Below are 16575 nucleotides of genomic sequence, written 5' to 3'. Positions count from 1 at the left end.
CCTGTGTGAATCTTCCTGTTACTTAGAGACAGATATATTTACAGCTGTCAAGACATCGAACAAAACACTTTCAGTTGTTCACAGTAATTTCAAACTGCATTGATTGCAGTGAAACTAAACATTGCATACGCTTCCTTATTTATCTGTTTACTGAAATGACAAAAAAAAGACATGCTCAATGTGTGCTGAATGTTCCTCAAGATCAGTACACTGGTGTAGACTAAATCATTTACTTTGTGCAGCCTTCTGAACCTAGCAAAAGTATCAGAATCTGTAACTTACTGTAACAGTGTTATCCTAGATGTCCGAGGCAAGTAAACAGAAGGTCAGGCTCAGTGACTAAGTTGGTTGTGTATCAAGATATAATGTTTAGGTTGATTGATGCTCATGCTGTCAGTCATCAGTCCATTCTTCGAACTCAGTCCAGGATTGATTATTTACCAACTGCCATCAGATAGTTTCAGCCTCAAACAAACAGTGAAGAGAACAGAGCAGAACAAGTCAAGTCAAGTCAAGTCAAGTCAAGTCAAGTCAAGTCAAGTCAAGTCAAGTCAAGTCAAGTCAAGTCAAAGCAAAGCAAAGCAAAGCAAAGCAAAGCAAAGCAAAGCAAAGCAAAGGTCTAAACGTCACAGCCCTGGTTCGTGTAGCCGGCAGAAATCTGTCATGTAGGTGACGTTGGACAATTTGACGGTCTTCTGCTCATGATGTCACATGTGGATGACCCGACCTTTGGTGATAAGAAGTGGTGCCAGTTTGTTGTAGACGACCTTGCAAGTCATACACAGTACGATGGCTGCATCCCATTGCTGTTGCGGCGTCAATAACTGATCTTCCCACTTGCAACATGCCAACGGCACATTCAGGTTGCACATTTACGTTGCACATTTGACAATCGTGGCATTTAAAGTACTGTTAGAACTGTGGTTTAAAAGTGTTTTTTCAGTTCTTGAGGCCAATGCAAACACATGCCAATGCAGAAAACTCTGATGCGAAGATCACGTGATCGACTGCATGTGCAAAACCTGATTTGGCACTAACGTCATTTGCACGACGAATGGATGGGTTTTAGTGGGTTTTGCTAATGTTTTGCTAGAGTCGAAAGATAGGGATCCCATTTCGGATACATAGATGTATCATCAGAGAAAAAATATTCATTATTATTAAAAAGTACAATTTGTGAAGGTTCTTTTTTGACTGAGTATAGCTCAGTAATTTATTGTGGAATGGAAAATGAAACAACAGATTTTCTTGAAAGTATTAATCAGATCTTGAAAACAATATAATATCAGTTCACTGATTGTTAGAATGAATATTTTCATAATACCAAGATAGTTTCTAAGTATCAAAAAATGAAATAGCAAAACACAAATGAGAGAAAGTAGATATGATAGACTTATGTTTCCAACTGTAGTTATCTTGTCATGTGGCTGAATACAAGAAGGTCTAAGAGGAGAACATTCTATGATCACACCGTTACAAGTACACATACATACATGTACCAGTAAATGCTTGTAGAAGATTCAGGAAGATTCTTTGGCAGACATGTCATCTATTGTTCATAATAGCAAACACAGTCTAAACCCTTTGGTTCCACACTTGACTTGACAAGCAATTTGTTTTCAGTTTATTTATCTGCTTTTGCTTGATATTCTTTTCAGTTGCACATGTAAACAGCTGCAAATGCTTCATACCCTAGCGTTCCTTTTGTCCGCAGGGATGTACTAGTACAGGGCTTTGTCATTTTACTTCCTGGTAGTTCCCCAAGGAAGGCCAGGCCTTTGTGTGCAATCTCTGAATGAAATTATATGTATCAAGATAACAGTCAGGTACACATACCTGTACAATAAGTTGACTCATTATATCTGGGATTTTTTGCTTCATGTCACCTCAGGGAACACATCCGACATGGTAACTCTTAAATTGGTATGTGAGTAACTGCCTTCAATTGTCTTTGCGTTTGTGGGAACATGAACATGCATGTAATAGTTTTGTAGGAAATCTGTGACCCAATCTTTGGTGACACAATGAAATGCTATTGAATAATATGCAGTTTAGTTTTTTGTTCAGACCAGTAAAGAGTTTGAATTTGCAAAATACTTAATGATCAGAAGCATGATATAACAGAGTTTGTTGTACATTCTTAGAATTATTGCAACGAAGGTAGCTGCTGAGATTCCAGCCTGCAGAAGGTCATTTTTCAGGACAAAATGAGAGAAAACATTATTGTCTGGAAAATGGATGGTTTGACAATAATACCTTTGAAAGCATTAAGCCTTTTCAGAAAGTTATTGAATGTAGATAAATTTGGTTCACAGGTCAATGACTTGGGCATATACAGCAATCTGTCCATCCTTACATTTAAATGTTGCTTGAGAAGATCATGTTGACACACTGGGTGATGGTGACATTGCAACAGCTTATTTTTTAAAATTTTTAAATATGCAGCCAACGACGAAATCTCTTCCTGATTTTCGACATTATATCATGGCTCTATAATGATGAAGCTTACCTTCCCTCTTTTCTTTCAGTCAGAATGGAGATCCACATGTCACCATGTTGTAGGTTCTTAACGTATTTTAAGTTAGTGTGTAACTCAAGAGCATTTGTGTATGCAAGTTCCCCTTCAGGCGCACTACAGTGCCCCTTCAGGCGCACTACAGTGCTCACAATGCTGATCACTGGATTGTCTGGTCCAGACTCAATTATTACTGACTGACACCATATAGCTGGAATGTGGCATTATTCAACAAGCCATCAACCCTACAGTTTCACACACCTTGACCACTGTGTGTATGTGCATCACATCCTATTCATGCCTGACTGAAATTCTGTTGTCTTTAGATGCAGCACTGTAACATTTCAAACACACTTGAACTAAATCTATATTCAAATTATTCTTCCTGTTTATTTGGCAATACGTATCCTCCAAGAGACAAAAACAGCCTCAATGTTCATCCCAAACATCAGGAGTAACACAAAACATAGCAAAGTTTATCAATAATAAAATACTGTCAGTCTTATTTTATGAGCAATCTTTTGTTTATAATTCCATATTTTTTTGTCAATTTGTTTTAGCCCATCCGTCCTCCGAAGCAGTTCTAGGTCTTGATATACTGTGTCCTCATTTTTGAAAATTTTACTGAGAACTTCCTAATCCAAGTACTCATGTATTATACATGTTTTGTGTTATTTTGCAGTGGTGGATAAGTACGAGGAAGTTCTGAAAAAACAAAAGGAAAATGAAGCAAAGGTAAGTATTAAAAATGGTTGCCTCCATTGTTCATATCTTAAGACACTAATTGTACATTCTCCAACCAGAGCTCTGTTTCACAAAGCTCTTGTAAGCCTAAGATCTCGTAACTTTTCTCGTAGCATTGTACCTCCTGTGATATGGTATAGGAGCTACAAATGCTACGAGAAAACTTACAAGACCTTAGGCTTGCAAGAACTTTGTGAAACGGTGCCCTGGATGGTATTTCTGAGCATAATAATATTTCTAAGGTGTTTGAGGGAGGAAAATTTATATATATTCACCAGTTGATATTTAAAATAAGATGCCATGAACCTTGCACCTAAACTTCCATTGATTTGTTCCATATTGTTGTGAATGAGGGGGTGTTTTAGCCTAGCGGTTAAGGCTTTCACTTGTCACGTCAAAGACATGGGTCGATACTCACATGGGTACAATCTGTGAAGCCCATTTCTGGTGTCTCCTGATGACAGACTGATGAATCATATTTTTATAAATATAAAAGACTGATTGAATTGCTGATCATAACTGAAACATCATACCAACTCTGTGAGGTTTTTGCAGAATTTTTGTCCTATGAATAAAAAAGTTGTTTAACAAACTATCATCAAAGTATTGACACAGTTCATTATTTGTTACGAGGGAGGAGTGCAGAGAAAGGGACAGGCAGGTGTGTGAGAATGGATGGAGACAGCACAACACAGGTTAATGAATAAACAACTTTGTCAGCACTTGAGCATGTCCTTCTCAAACACCTGGCTGTCCTTTTCTCTCCACTTCTCCCTCGTAAGAAACAGGGAGGTTGCGAGCATGATACAGCTCTAAGTGTGTATATGTATATGTTAGTAAACTTGAAAGTGTTTGATACCTCCTTTTCACCTGCAAATAAATACCTGTAAAGAATTATTCATACAGAAATTGAAAATGATGCATGGTATAATTACACAGAATTATATTTATTTTGGTGGGCTTAAATTAATTGTACATGCATATGTGTATGCAAATGAAGCATAAATATGCAGTATTGATGCATTTTGAATTATATTACAATAATAACTGAGGCTAGATCAGACAATCCCGTGACCACATCATGAACATCAATCTGCCAAATATGATGATGTGCTTCCAGCAAGTCTGTGAGACAGTTTGTTTCGGATGGTTATTGGTATTTTATTTGTAAATTATAATGAAATAAATAGTGTTTTGGACAGACTTAAACAAAAGCAAAACTCGCTGGTTAGATGCTAATATTGTAATTCAACACTGATATAGCACAATCCACATGTTGTGTATTAGTTTCCTAGTAAGAAACTTCAACAAGGCTGCCTGCTCTGACTGTAAACAAAAAAGCTATATACTTCCCCATGCTCCAGTATGAAACACTTTTTTAAACATTCAAAAAATGGCAAACCACAGTCATCAGTAAGAGCAACGCCAGGACCTATTTCTGTGCATCTGCCTATTGATGAGATCTGTAATATTTTGAAAATTTTATGTAGTGAGAAAAAACAATACCCCTAAAACAAAAAGAGATATTAAGGATATATTTTTGTTTGTTGGTTGGTTGTTTATTTTCTGTTAAGTGGTGGCTGTGTAATGTTAAAATACTACTTGCTAGTTTGGATAATATGAAAAAGTACTGGCAATACCTGGTGATCTAGTCATAGCTGAGACAAATCTGATGACAATGATTACAGCTGTCTTAAGAGCAGTTTTTGATGGTGTCTTCGACTTATTGCAAATCAGATCTTTAATAAGATACAGTGCCTGAGGTCTCTGCATCAAGATGTGAAGATCTATGCCTGGGAACGGTGACAAATAGTGCATAAAGTGAAGGAGATGTTTACTGAATAACAGTATGTGTTATACTGTGTGTTACAGTGTTGTTTACACTAGCTTTCTGTGGTGTATATATAGTATTACCACTGTACAGCTTACTGCATGTTACTATGATGGCAACATTGTTCTACTTTGTTACTCATATTAAGTTGTATATGCCCTGTTTACTACTATATTGCTTACCTTGGGTTACTATGTCACTGTGGGCTACTATATTGCTTACCCTGGGCTACTATATTCTTACCCTGTGTTACTATGCTGCTTACCTTGGGCTACTATATTTCTTACCCTAGGCTACTTTGTTGCTTATCCTGGGCTACTATGTTGCTTGCCCTGGACTATTGTGTTTGCTTGACCTGGGCTTCTATGTTGCTTCCCTTGGGTTACCATGTTGCTTACCCTGGGTTACTATGTTGCTTACCCTGAGCTTCTAGGTTGCTTCTCCAGGGTTATTATGTTGTTTACTCTTGGCTACATTGCTATGTTTACTGTGTTACTAATGTTGCTTTGTTACTGACACTGGTTTAATATGTTGCAGTTCGAAGCTCTGGTCCAACTGGTGAAGGACAAGGATGTGCAGCTCAACAATGTCAAGGAATGTAAGTTGGAGGTTTTCAATTCTGAATTGTTGTCTGTAATCCAACTATGTACAGGCACAGAAGTATATATGAAACCTTCTGTTTGTTTCGTTTGTTTTGTTGATGCTGTAATGTGTGCATGTGTGCGTGTGTGTCTGCATTCATGTGTGCATGTGCGTGCGTGCATGTTTTGTGAAAATAAATGAAAGAAAAATGTATCAATTTTACTCATTACACATACGTCACTTAACTGTTAGGTCATTGTGTGTGAATTTTTTCTTCCATCACCTATAAATGCAGAAGCATATTCTGTCCGCAGTGTGGCAGCCTGCGTATCAGGAGTACGAGGTCATCAAGCAGAAGTATGAGCTGGAACTGGAATGTCGCTTTGAGGCAGAGCATTATGCCACAAAGGTAGGCAGAGCATTATGCCACAAAGGTAGGCAGAGCATTATGCCACAAAGGTAGGCAGAGCATTATGCCACAAAGGTAGGTGGAGCATTATTATGTAGAGATAGGTGGAGCATTATGCCACAAAGGTAGGTGGAGCATTATTATAAAGAGATAGGTGGAGCATTATGCCACAAAGGTAGGTGGAGCATTATGGTGTAGAGATAGGTGGAGCATTATGCCACAAAGGTAGGTGGAGCATTATTATAAAGAGATAGGTGGAGCATTATGCCACAAAGGTAGGTGGAGTATTATTATGTAGAGATAGGTGGAGCATCATGCCACAAAGGTAGGTGGAGCATTATTATGTAGAGATAGGTGGAGCATTATGCCACAAAGGTAGGTGGAGCATTATTATGTAGAGATAGGTGGAGCATTATGCCACAAAGGTAGGTGGAGCATTATTATAAAGAGATAGGTGGAGCATCATGCCACAAAGGTAGGTGGGGCATTATGATGTAGAGATAGGTGGAACATCATGCCACAAAGGTAGGTGGAGCATTATTATAAAGAGATAGGTGGAGCATTATGCCACAAAGGTAGGTGGGGCATTATGATGTAGAGATAGGTGGAGCATTATGCCACAAAGGTAGGTGGAGCATTATGCCACAAAGGTAGGTGGAGCATTATGCCACAAAGGTAGGTGGAGCATTATGCCACAAAGGTAGGTGGAGCATTATTATAAAGAGATAGGTGGAGCATCATGCCACAAAGGTAGGTGGAGCATTATTATGTAGAGATAGGTGGAGCATTATGCCACAAAGGTAGGTGGAGCATTATTATAAAGAGATAGGTGGAGCATTATGCCACAAAGGTAGGCAGAGCATCATGCCACAAAGGTAGGTGGAGCATTATTATAAAGAGATAGGTGGAGCATCATGCCACAAAGGTAGGTGGAGCATTATTATGTAGAGATAGGTGGAGCATTATGCCACAAAGGTAGGTGGAGCATTATTATAAAGAGATAGGTGGAGCATTATGCCACAAAGGTAGGTGGAGCATTATTATAAAGAGATAGGTGGAGCATTATGCCACAAGGTAGGTGGAGCATTATGGTGTAGAGATAGGTGGAGCATTATGCCACAAAGGTAGGTGGAGCATTTTTATGTAGAGATAGGTGGAGCATTATGCCACAAAGGTAGGTGGAGCATTATTATGTAGAGATAGGTGGAGCATTATGCCACAAAGGTAGGTGGAGCATTATTATAAAGAGATAGGTGGAGCATTATGCCACAAAGGTAGGCAGAGCATTATGCCACAAAGGTAGGCAGAGCATCATGCCACAAAGGTAGGTGGAGCATTATTATAAAGAGATAGGTGAAGCATCATGCCACAAAGGTAGGTGGAGCATTATTATGTAGAGATAGGTGGAGCATTATGCCACAAAGGTAGGTGGAGCATTATTATAAAGAGATAGGTGGAGCATTATGCCACAAAGGTAGGCAGAGCATCATGCCACAAAGGTAGGTGGAGCATTATTATAAAGAGATAGGTGGAGCATCATGCCACAAAGGTAGGTGGAGCATTATTATGTAGAGATAGGTGGAGCATTATGCCACAAAGGTAGGTGGAGCATTATTATAAAGAGATAGGTGGAGCATTATGCCACAAAGGTAGGCAGAGCATTATGCCACAAAGGTAGGCAGAGCATCATGCCACAAAGGTAGGTGGAGCATTATTATAAAGAGATAGGTGGAGCATTATGCCACAAAGGTAGGTGGAGCATTATTATAAAGAGATAGGTGGAGCATTATGCCACAAAGGTAGGTGGAGCATTATTATGTAGAGATAGGTGGAGCATTATGCCACAAAGGTAGGTGGAGCATTATTATAAAGAGATAGGTGGAGCATTATGCCACAAAGGTAGGCAGAGCATTATGCCACAAAGGTAGGCAGAGCATCATGCCACAAAGGTAGGTGGAGCATTATTATAAAGAGATAGGTGGAGCATTATGCCACAAGGTAGGTGGAGCATTATGGTGTAGAGATAGGTGGAGCATTATGCCACAAAGGTAGGTGGAGCATTTTTATGTAGAGATAGGTGGAGCATTATGCCACAAAGGTAGGTGGAGCATTATTATGTAGAGATAGGTGGAGCATTATGCCACAAAGGTAGGTGGAGCATTATTATAAAGAGATAGGTGGAGCATTATGCCACAAAGGTAGGCAGAGCATTATGCCACAAAGGTAGGCAGAGCATCATGCCACAAAGGTAGGTGGAGCATTATTATAAAGAGATAGGTGGAGCATCATGCCACAAAGGTAGGTGGAGCATTATGCCACAAAGGTAGGTGGAGCATTATTATGTAGAGATAGGTGGAGCATTATGCCACAAAGGTAGGTGGAGCATTATTATAAAGAGATAGGTGGAGCATTATGCCACAAAGGTAGGTGGAGCATTATTATAAAGAGATAGGTGGAGCATTATGCCACAAAGGTAGGTGGAGCATTATTATAAAGAGATAGGTGGAGCATTATGCCACAAAGGTAGGTGGAGCATTATTATAAAGAGATAGGTGGAGCATTATGCCACAAAGGTAGGTGGAGCATTATTATAAAGAGATAGGTGGAGCATTATGCCACAAGGTACGTGGAGCATTATGGTGTAGAGATAGGTGGAGCATTATGCCACAGTGAGTGAGTTTGGTTTTACGCCGCTTTTAGCAATATTCCAGCGATATCACGGCGGGGGACACCAGAAAATGGGCCTCACACATTGTACCCATGTGGGGAATCGAACCCGGGTCGTCGGCGTGACGAGCGAACGCTTTAACCACTAGACTACCCCACCGCCCCGCATTATGCCACAAAGGTAGGTGGAGCATTATGATGTAGAGATAGGTGGAGCATTATGCCACAAAGGTAGGCAGAGCATTATGCCACAAAGGTAGGTGGAGCATCATGCCACAAAGGTAGGTGGAGCATTATTATGTAGAGATAGGTGGAGCATTATGCCACAAAGGTAGGTGGAGCATTATTATAAAGAGATAGGTGGAGCATTATGCCACAAAGGTAGGTGGAGCATTATTATGTAGAGATAGGTGGAGCATCATGCCACAAAGGTAGGTGGAGCATTATGCCACAAAGGTAGGCAGACCATCATGCCACAAAGGTAGGTGGAGCATTATTATAAAGAGATAGGTGGAGCATCATGCCACAAAGGTAGGTGGAGCATTATTATGTAGAGATAGGTGGAGCATTATGCCACAAAGGTAGGTGGAGCATTATTATAAAGAGATAGGTGGAGCATTATGCCACAAAGGTAGGTGGAGCATTATTATAAAGAGATAGGTGGAGCATTATGCCACAAAGGTAGGTGGAGCATTATTATAAAGAGATAGGTGGAGCATTATGCCACAAAGGTAGGTGGAGCATTATGCCACAAAGGTAGGCAGAGCATCATGCCACAAAGGTAGGTGGAGCATTATTATAAAGAGATAGGTGGAGCATTATGCCACAAGGTACGTGGAGCATTATGGTGTAGAGATAGGTGGAGCATTATGCCACAATGGTAGGTGGAGCATTATTATAAAGAGATAGGTGGAGCATTATGATACAAAGGTAGGTGGAGCATTATTATGTAGAGATAGGTGGAACATCATGCCACAAAGGTAGGTGGAGCATTATTATAAAGAGATAGGTGGAGCATTATGCCACAAAGGTAGGTGGAGCATTATTATAAAGAGATAGGTGGAGCATTATGCCACAAGGTAGGTGGAGCATTATGGTGTAGAGATAGGTGGAGCATTATGCCACAAAGGTAGGTGGAGCATTATGCCACAAAGGTAGGTGGAGCATTATGCCACAAAGGTAGGTGGAGCATTATGCCACAAAGGTAGGTGGAGCATTATTATAAAGAGATAGGTGGAGCATCATGCCACAAAGGTAGGTGGAGCATTATTATGTAGAGATAGGTGGAGCATTATGCCACAAAGGTAGGTGGAGCATTATTATAAAGAGATAGGTGGAGCATTATGCCACAAAGGTAGGCAGAGCATCATGCCACAAAGGTAGGTGGAGCATTATTATAAAGAGATAGGTGGAGCATCATGCCACAAAGGTAGGTGGAGCATTATTATGTAGAGATAGGTGGAGCATTATGCCACAAAGGTAGGTGGAGCATTATTATAAAGAGATAGGTGGAGCATTATGCCACAAAGGTAGGTGGAGCATTATTATAAAGAGATAGGTGGAGCATTATGCCACAAGGTAGGTGGAGCATTATGGTGTAGAGATAGGTGGAGCATTATGCCACAAAGGTAGGTGGAGCATTTTTATGTAGAGATAGGTGGAGCATTATGCCACAAAGGTAGGTGGAGCATTATTATGTAGAGATAGGTGGAGCATTATGCCACAAAGGTAGGTGGAGCATTATTATAAAGAGATAGGTGGAGCATTATGCCACAAAGGTAGGCAGAGCATTATGCCACAAAGGTAGGCAGAGCATCATGCCACAAAGGTAGGTGGAGCATTATTATAAAGAGATAGGTGAAGCATCATGCCACAAAGGTAGGTGGAGCATTATTATGTAGAGATAGGTGGAGCATTATGCCACAAAGGTAGGTGGAGCATTATTATAAAGAGATAGGTGGAGCATTATGCCACAAAGGTAGGCAGAGCATCATGCCACAAAGGTAGGTGGAGCATTATTATAAAGAGATAGGTGGAGCATCATGCCACAAAGGTAGGTGGAGCATTATTATGTAGAGATAGGTGGAGCATTATGCCACAAAGGTAGGTGGAGCATTATTATAAAGAGATAGGTGGAGCATTATGCCACAAAGGTAGGCAGAGCATTATGCCACAAAGGTAGGCAGAGCATCATGCCACAAAGGTAGGTGGAGCATTATTATAAAGAGATAGGTGGAGCATTATGCCACAAAGGTAGGTGGAGCATTATTATAAAGAGATAGGTGGAGCATTATGCCACAAAGGTAGGTGGAGCATTATTATGTAGAGATAGGTGGAGCATTATGCCACAAAGGTAGGTGGAGCATTATTATAAAGAGATAGGTGGAGCATTATGCCACAAAGGTAGGCAGAGCATTATGCCACAAAGGTAGGCAGAGCATCATGCCACAAAGGTAGGTGGAGCATTATTATAAAGAGATAGGTGGAGCATTATGCCACAAGGTAGGTGGAGCATTATGGTGTAGAGATAGGTGGAGCATTATGCCACAAAGGTAGGTGGAGCATTTTTATGTAGAGATAGGTGGAGCATTATGCCACAAAGGTAGGTGGAGCATTATTATGTAGAGATAGGTGGAGCATTATGCCACAAAGGTAGGTGGAGCATTATTATAAAGAGATAGGTGGAGCATTATGCCACAAAGGTAGGCAGAGCATTATGCCACAAAGGTAGGCAGAGCATCATGCCACAAAGGTAGGTGGAGCATTGTTATAAAGAGATAGGTGGAGCATCATGCCACAAAGGTAGGTGGAGCATTATGCCACAAAGGTAGGTGGAGCATTATTATGTAGAGATAGGTGGAGCATTATGCCACAAAGGTAGGTGGAGCATTATTATAAAGAGATAGGTGGAGCATTATGCCACAAAGGTAGGTGGAGCATTATTATAAAGAGATAGGTGGAGCATTATGCCACAAAGGTAGGTGGAGCATTATTATAAAGAGATAGGTGGAGCATTATGCCACAAAGGTAGGTGGAGCATTATTATAAAGAGATAGGTGGAGCATTATGCCACAAAGGTAGGTGGAGCATTATTATAAAGAGATAGGTGGAGCATTATGCCACAAGGTACGTGGAGCATTATGGTGTAGAGATAGGTGGAGCATTATGCCACAGTGAGTGAGTTTGGTTTTACGCCGCTTTTAGCAATATTCCAGCGATATCACGGCGGGGGACACCAGAAAATGGGCCTCACACATTGTACCCATGTGGGGAATCGAACCCGGGTCGTCGGCGTGACGAGCGAACGCTTTAACCACTAGACTACCCCACCGCCCCGCATTATGCCACAAAGGTAGGTGGAGCATTATGATGTAGAGATAGGTGGAGCATTATGCCACAAAGGTAGGCAGAGCATTATGCCACAAAGGTAGGTGGAGCATCATGCCACAAAGGTAGGTGGAGCATTATTATGTAGAGATAGGTGGAGCATTATGCCACAAAGGTAGGTGGAGCATTATTATAAAGAGATAGGTGGAGCATTATGCCACAAAGGTAGGTGGAGCATTATTATGTAGAGATAGGTGGAGCATCATGCCACAAAGGTAGGTGGAGCATTATGCCACAAAGGTAGGCAGAGCATCATGCCACAAAGGTAGGTGGAGCATTATTATAAAGAGATAGGTGGAGCATCATGCCACAAAGGTAGGTGGAGCATTATTATGTAGAGATAGGTGGAGCATTATGCCACAAAGGTAGGTGGAGCATTATTATAAAGAGATAGGTGGAGCATTATGCCACAAAGGTAGGTGGAGCATTATTATAAAGAGATAGGTGGAGCATTATGCCACAAAGGTAGGTGGAGCATTATTATAAAGAGATAGGTGGAGCATTATGCCACAAAGGTAGGTGGAGCATTATGCCACAAAGGTAGGCAGAGCATCATGCCACAAAGGTAGGTGGAGCATTATTATAAAGAGATAGGTGGAGCATTATGCCACAAGGTACGTGGAGCATTATGGTGTAGAGATAGGTGGAGCATTATGCCACAATGGTAGGTGGAGCATTATTATAAAGAGATAGGTGGAGCATTATGATACAAAGGTAGGTGGAGCATTATTATGTAGAGATAGGTGGAACATCATGCCACAAAGGTAGGTGGAGCATTATTATAAAGAGATAGGTGGAGCATTATGCCACAAAGGTAGGTGGAGCATTATTATAAAGAGATAGGTGGAGCATTATGCCACAAGGTAGGTGGAGCATTATGGTGTAGAGATAGGTGGAGCATTATGCCACAAAGGTAGGTGGAGCATTATGCCACAAAGGTAGGTGGAGCATTATGCCACAAAGGTAGGTGGAGCATTATGCCACAAAGGTAGGTGGAGCATTATTATAAAGAGATAGGTGGAGCATCATGCCACAAAGGTAGGTGGAGCATTATTATGTAGAGATAGGTGGAGCATTATGCCACAAAGGTAGGTGGAGCATTATTATAAAGAGATAGGTGGAGCATTATGCCACAAAGGTAGGTGGAGCATCATGCCACAAAGGTAGGTGGAGCATTATTATAAAGAGATAGGTGGAGCATCATGCCACAAAGGTAGGTGGAGCATTATTATGTAGAGATAGGTGGAGCATTATGCCACAAAGGTAGGTGGAGCATTATTATAAAGAGATAGGTGGAGCATTATGCCACAAAGGTAGGTGGAGCATTATTATAAAGAGATAGGTGGAGCATTATGCCACAAGGTAGGTGGAGCATTATGGTGTAGAGATAGGTGGAGCATTATGCCACAAAGGTAGGTGGAGCATTTTTATGTAGAGATAGGTGGAGCATTATGCCACAAAGGTAGGTGGAGCATTATTATGTAGAGATAGGTGGAGCATTATGCCACAAAGGTAGGTGGAGCATTATTATAAAGAGATAGGTGGAGCATTATGCCACAAAGGTAGGCAGAGCATTATGCCACAAAGGTAGGCAGAGCATCATGCCACAAAGGTAGGTGGAGCATTATTATAAAGAGATAGGTGAAGCATCATGCCACAAAGGTAGGTGGAGCATTATTATGTAGAGATAGGTGGAGCATTATGCCACAAAGGTAGGTGGAGCATTATTATAAAGAGATAGGTGGAGCATTATGCCACAAAGGTAGGCAGAGCATCATGCCACAAAGGTAGGTGGAGCATTATTATAAAGAGATAGGTGGAGCATCATGCCACAAAGGTAGGTGGAGCATTATTATGTAGAGATAGGTGGAGCATTATGCCACAAAGGTAGGTGGAGCATTATTATAAAGAGATAGGTGGAGCATTATGCCACAAAGGTAGGCAGAGCATTATGCCACAAAGGTAGGCAGAGCATCATGCCACAAAGGTAGGTGGAGCATTATTATAAAGAGATAGGTGGAGCATTATGCCACAAAGGTAGGTGGAGCATTATTATAAAGAGATAGGTGGAGCATTATGCCACAAAGGTAGGTGGAGCATTATTATGTAGAGATAGGTGGAGCATTATGCCACAAAGGTAGGTGGAGCATTATTATAAAGAGATAGGTGGAGCATTATGCCACAAAGGTAGGCAGAGCATTATGCCACAAAGGTAGGCAGAGCATCATGCCACAAAGGTAGGTGGAGCATTATTATAAAGAGATAGGTGGAGCATTATGCCACAAGGTAGGTGGAGCATTATGGTGTAGAGATAGGTGGAGCATTATGCCACAAAGGTAGGTGGAGCATTTTTATGTAGAGATAGGTGGAGCATTATGCCACAAAGGTAGGTGGAGCATTATTATGTAGAGATAGGTGGAGCATTATGCCACAAAGGTAGGTGGAGCATTATTATAAAGAGATAGGTGGAGCATTATGCCACAAAGGTAGGCAGAGCATTATGCCACAAAGGTAGGCAGAGCATCATGCCACAAAGGTAGGTGGAGCATTGTTATAAAGAGATAGGTGGAGCATCATGCCACAAAGGTAGGTGGAGCATTATGCCACAAAGGTAGGTGGAGCATTATTATGTAGAGATAGGTGGAGCATTATGCCACAAAGGTAGGTGGAGCATTATTATAAAGAGATAGGTGGAGCATTATGCCACAAAGGTAGGTGGAGCATTATTATAAAGAGATAGGTGGAGCATTATGCCACAAAGGTAGGTGGAGCATTATTATAAAGAGATAGGTGGAGCATTATGCCACAAAGGTAGGTGGAGCATTATTATAAAGAGATAGGTGGAGCATTATGCCACAAAGGTAGGTGGAGCATTATTATAAAGAGATAGGTGGAGCATTATGCCACAAGGTACGTGGAGCATTATGGTGTAGAGATAGGTGGAGCATTATGCCACAGTGAGTGAGTTTGGTTTTACGCCGCTTTTAGCAATATTCCAGCGATATCACGGCGGGGGACACCAGAAAATGGGCCTCACACATTGTACCCATGTGGGGAATCGAAACCGGGTCGTCGGCGTGACGAGCGAACGCTTTAACCACTAGACTACCCCACCGCCCCGCATTATGCCACAAAGGTAGGTGGAGCATTATGATGTAGAGATAGGTGGAGCATTATGCCACAAAGGTAGGCAGAGCATTATGCCACAAAGGTAGGTGGAGCATCATGCCACAAAGGTAGGTGGAGCATTATTATGTAGAGATAGGTGGAGCATTATGCCACAAAGGTAGGTGGAGCATTATTATAAAGAGATAGGTGGAGCATTATGCCACAAAGGTAGGTGGAGCATTATTATGTAGAGATAGGTGGAGCATCATGCCACAAAGGTAGGTGGAGCATTATGCCACAAAGGTAGGCAGAGCATCATGCCACAAAGGTAGGTGGAGCATTATTATAAAGAGATAGGTGGAGCATCATGCCACAAAGGTAGGTGGAGCATTATTATGTAGAGATAGGTGGAGCATTATGCCACAAAGGTAGGTGGAGCATTATTATAAAGAGATAGGTGGAGCATTATGCCACAAAGGTAGGTGGAGCATTATTATAAAGAGATAGGTGGAGCATTATGCCACAAAGGTAGGTGGAGCATTATTATAAAGAGATAGGTGGAGCATTATGCCACAAAGGTAGGTGGAGCATTATGCCACAAAGGTAGGCAGAGCATCATGCCACAAAGGTAGGTGGAGCATTATTATAAAGAGATAGGTGGAGCATTATGCCACAAGGTACGTGGAGCATTATGGTGTAGAGATAGGTGGAGCATTATGCCACAATGGTAGGTGGAGCATTATTATAAAGAGATAGGTGGAGCATTATGATACAAAGGTAGGTGGAGCATTATTATGTAGAGATAGGTGGAACATCATGCCACAAAGGTAGGTGGAGCATTATTATAAAGAGATAGGTGGAGCATTATGCCACAAAGGTAGGTGGAGCATTATTATAAAGAGATAGGTGGAGCATTATGCCACAAGGTAGGTGGAGCATTATGGTGTAGAGATAGGTGGAGCATTATGCCACAAAGGTAGGTGGAGCATTATGCCACAAAGGTAGGTGGAGCATTATGCCACAAAGTTAGGTGGAGCATTTTTATGTAGAGATAGGTGGAGCATTATCTCACAAAGGTAGGCAGAGCATTATGCCATAAAGGTACTTGGAGCATTACGATGTAGAGATAGGTGGAGCATTTTGCCATGAAAGTAGGCAAAGCATTATGCCACAAAGCATATGAAAAATGAAAAATGTCCGGGACATGACAGATTTCAGAATTCACCATAAGTTCATTAGATACATTATTGCGGCCCCTAAACCCCAGCTGATTTTCAGCTGAAATCACTTTCACCTGTTGCCAAACCTGTATTCAGGAAGTTCTACAATATT

The 16575-nt window shown here is 41.3% G+C and overlaps 1 protein-coding gene across 1 annotated transcript in view; it reads left to right on the top strand.

Annotated features, from left to right (window-relative positions):
* Positions 1 to 16575, top strand: part of LOC137265857 (shootin-1-like) — a 44370-nt gene that overhangs the window by 11781 nt on the left and 16014 nt on the right. Inside the window, exons 2-4 of the mRNA XM_067801316.1 lie at positions 3198 to 3250; positions 5628 to 5688; positions 5987 to 6081. Coding sequence (XP_067657417.1) covers positions 3198 to 3250; positions 5628 to 5688; positions 5987 to 6081 — 209 coding nt within the window. The remainder of the gene's footprint in view (positions 1 to 3197; positions 3251 to 5627; positions 5689 to 5986; positions 6082 to 16575) is intronic.

The sequence above is a fragment of the Haliotis asinina genome, chromosome 15 (assembly GCF_037392515.1).
Source record: "Haliotis asinina isolate JCU_RB_2024 chromosome 15, JCU_Hal_asi_v2, whole genome shotgun sequence".
NCBI classification, from domain to species: domain Eukaryota; kingdom Metazoa; phylum Mollusca; class Gastropoda; order Lepetellida; family Haliotidae; genus Haliotis; species Haliotis asinina.
The sequence above is the reverse complement of the archived record's forward strand: the minus strand, read 5'-3'. Positions and strand labels throughout refer to the sequence as shown.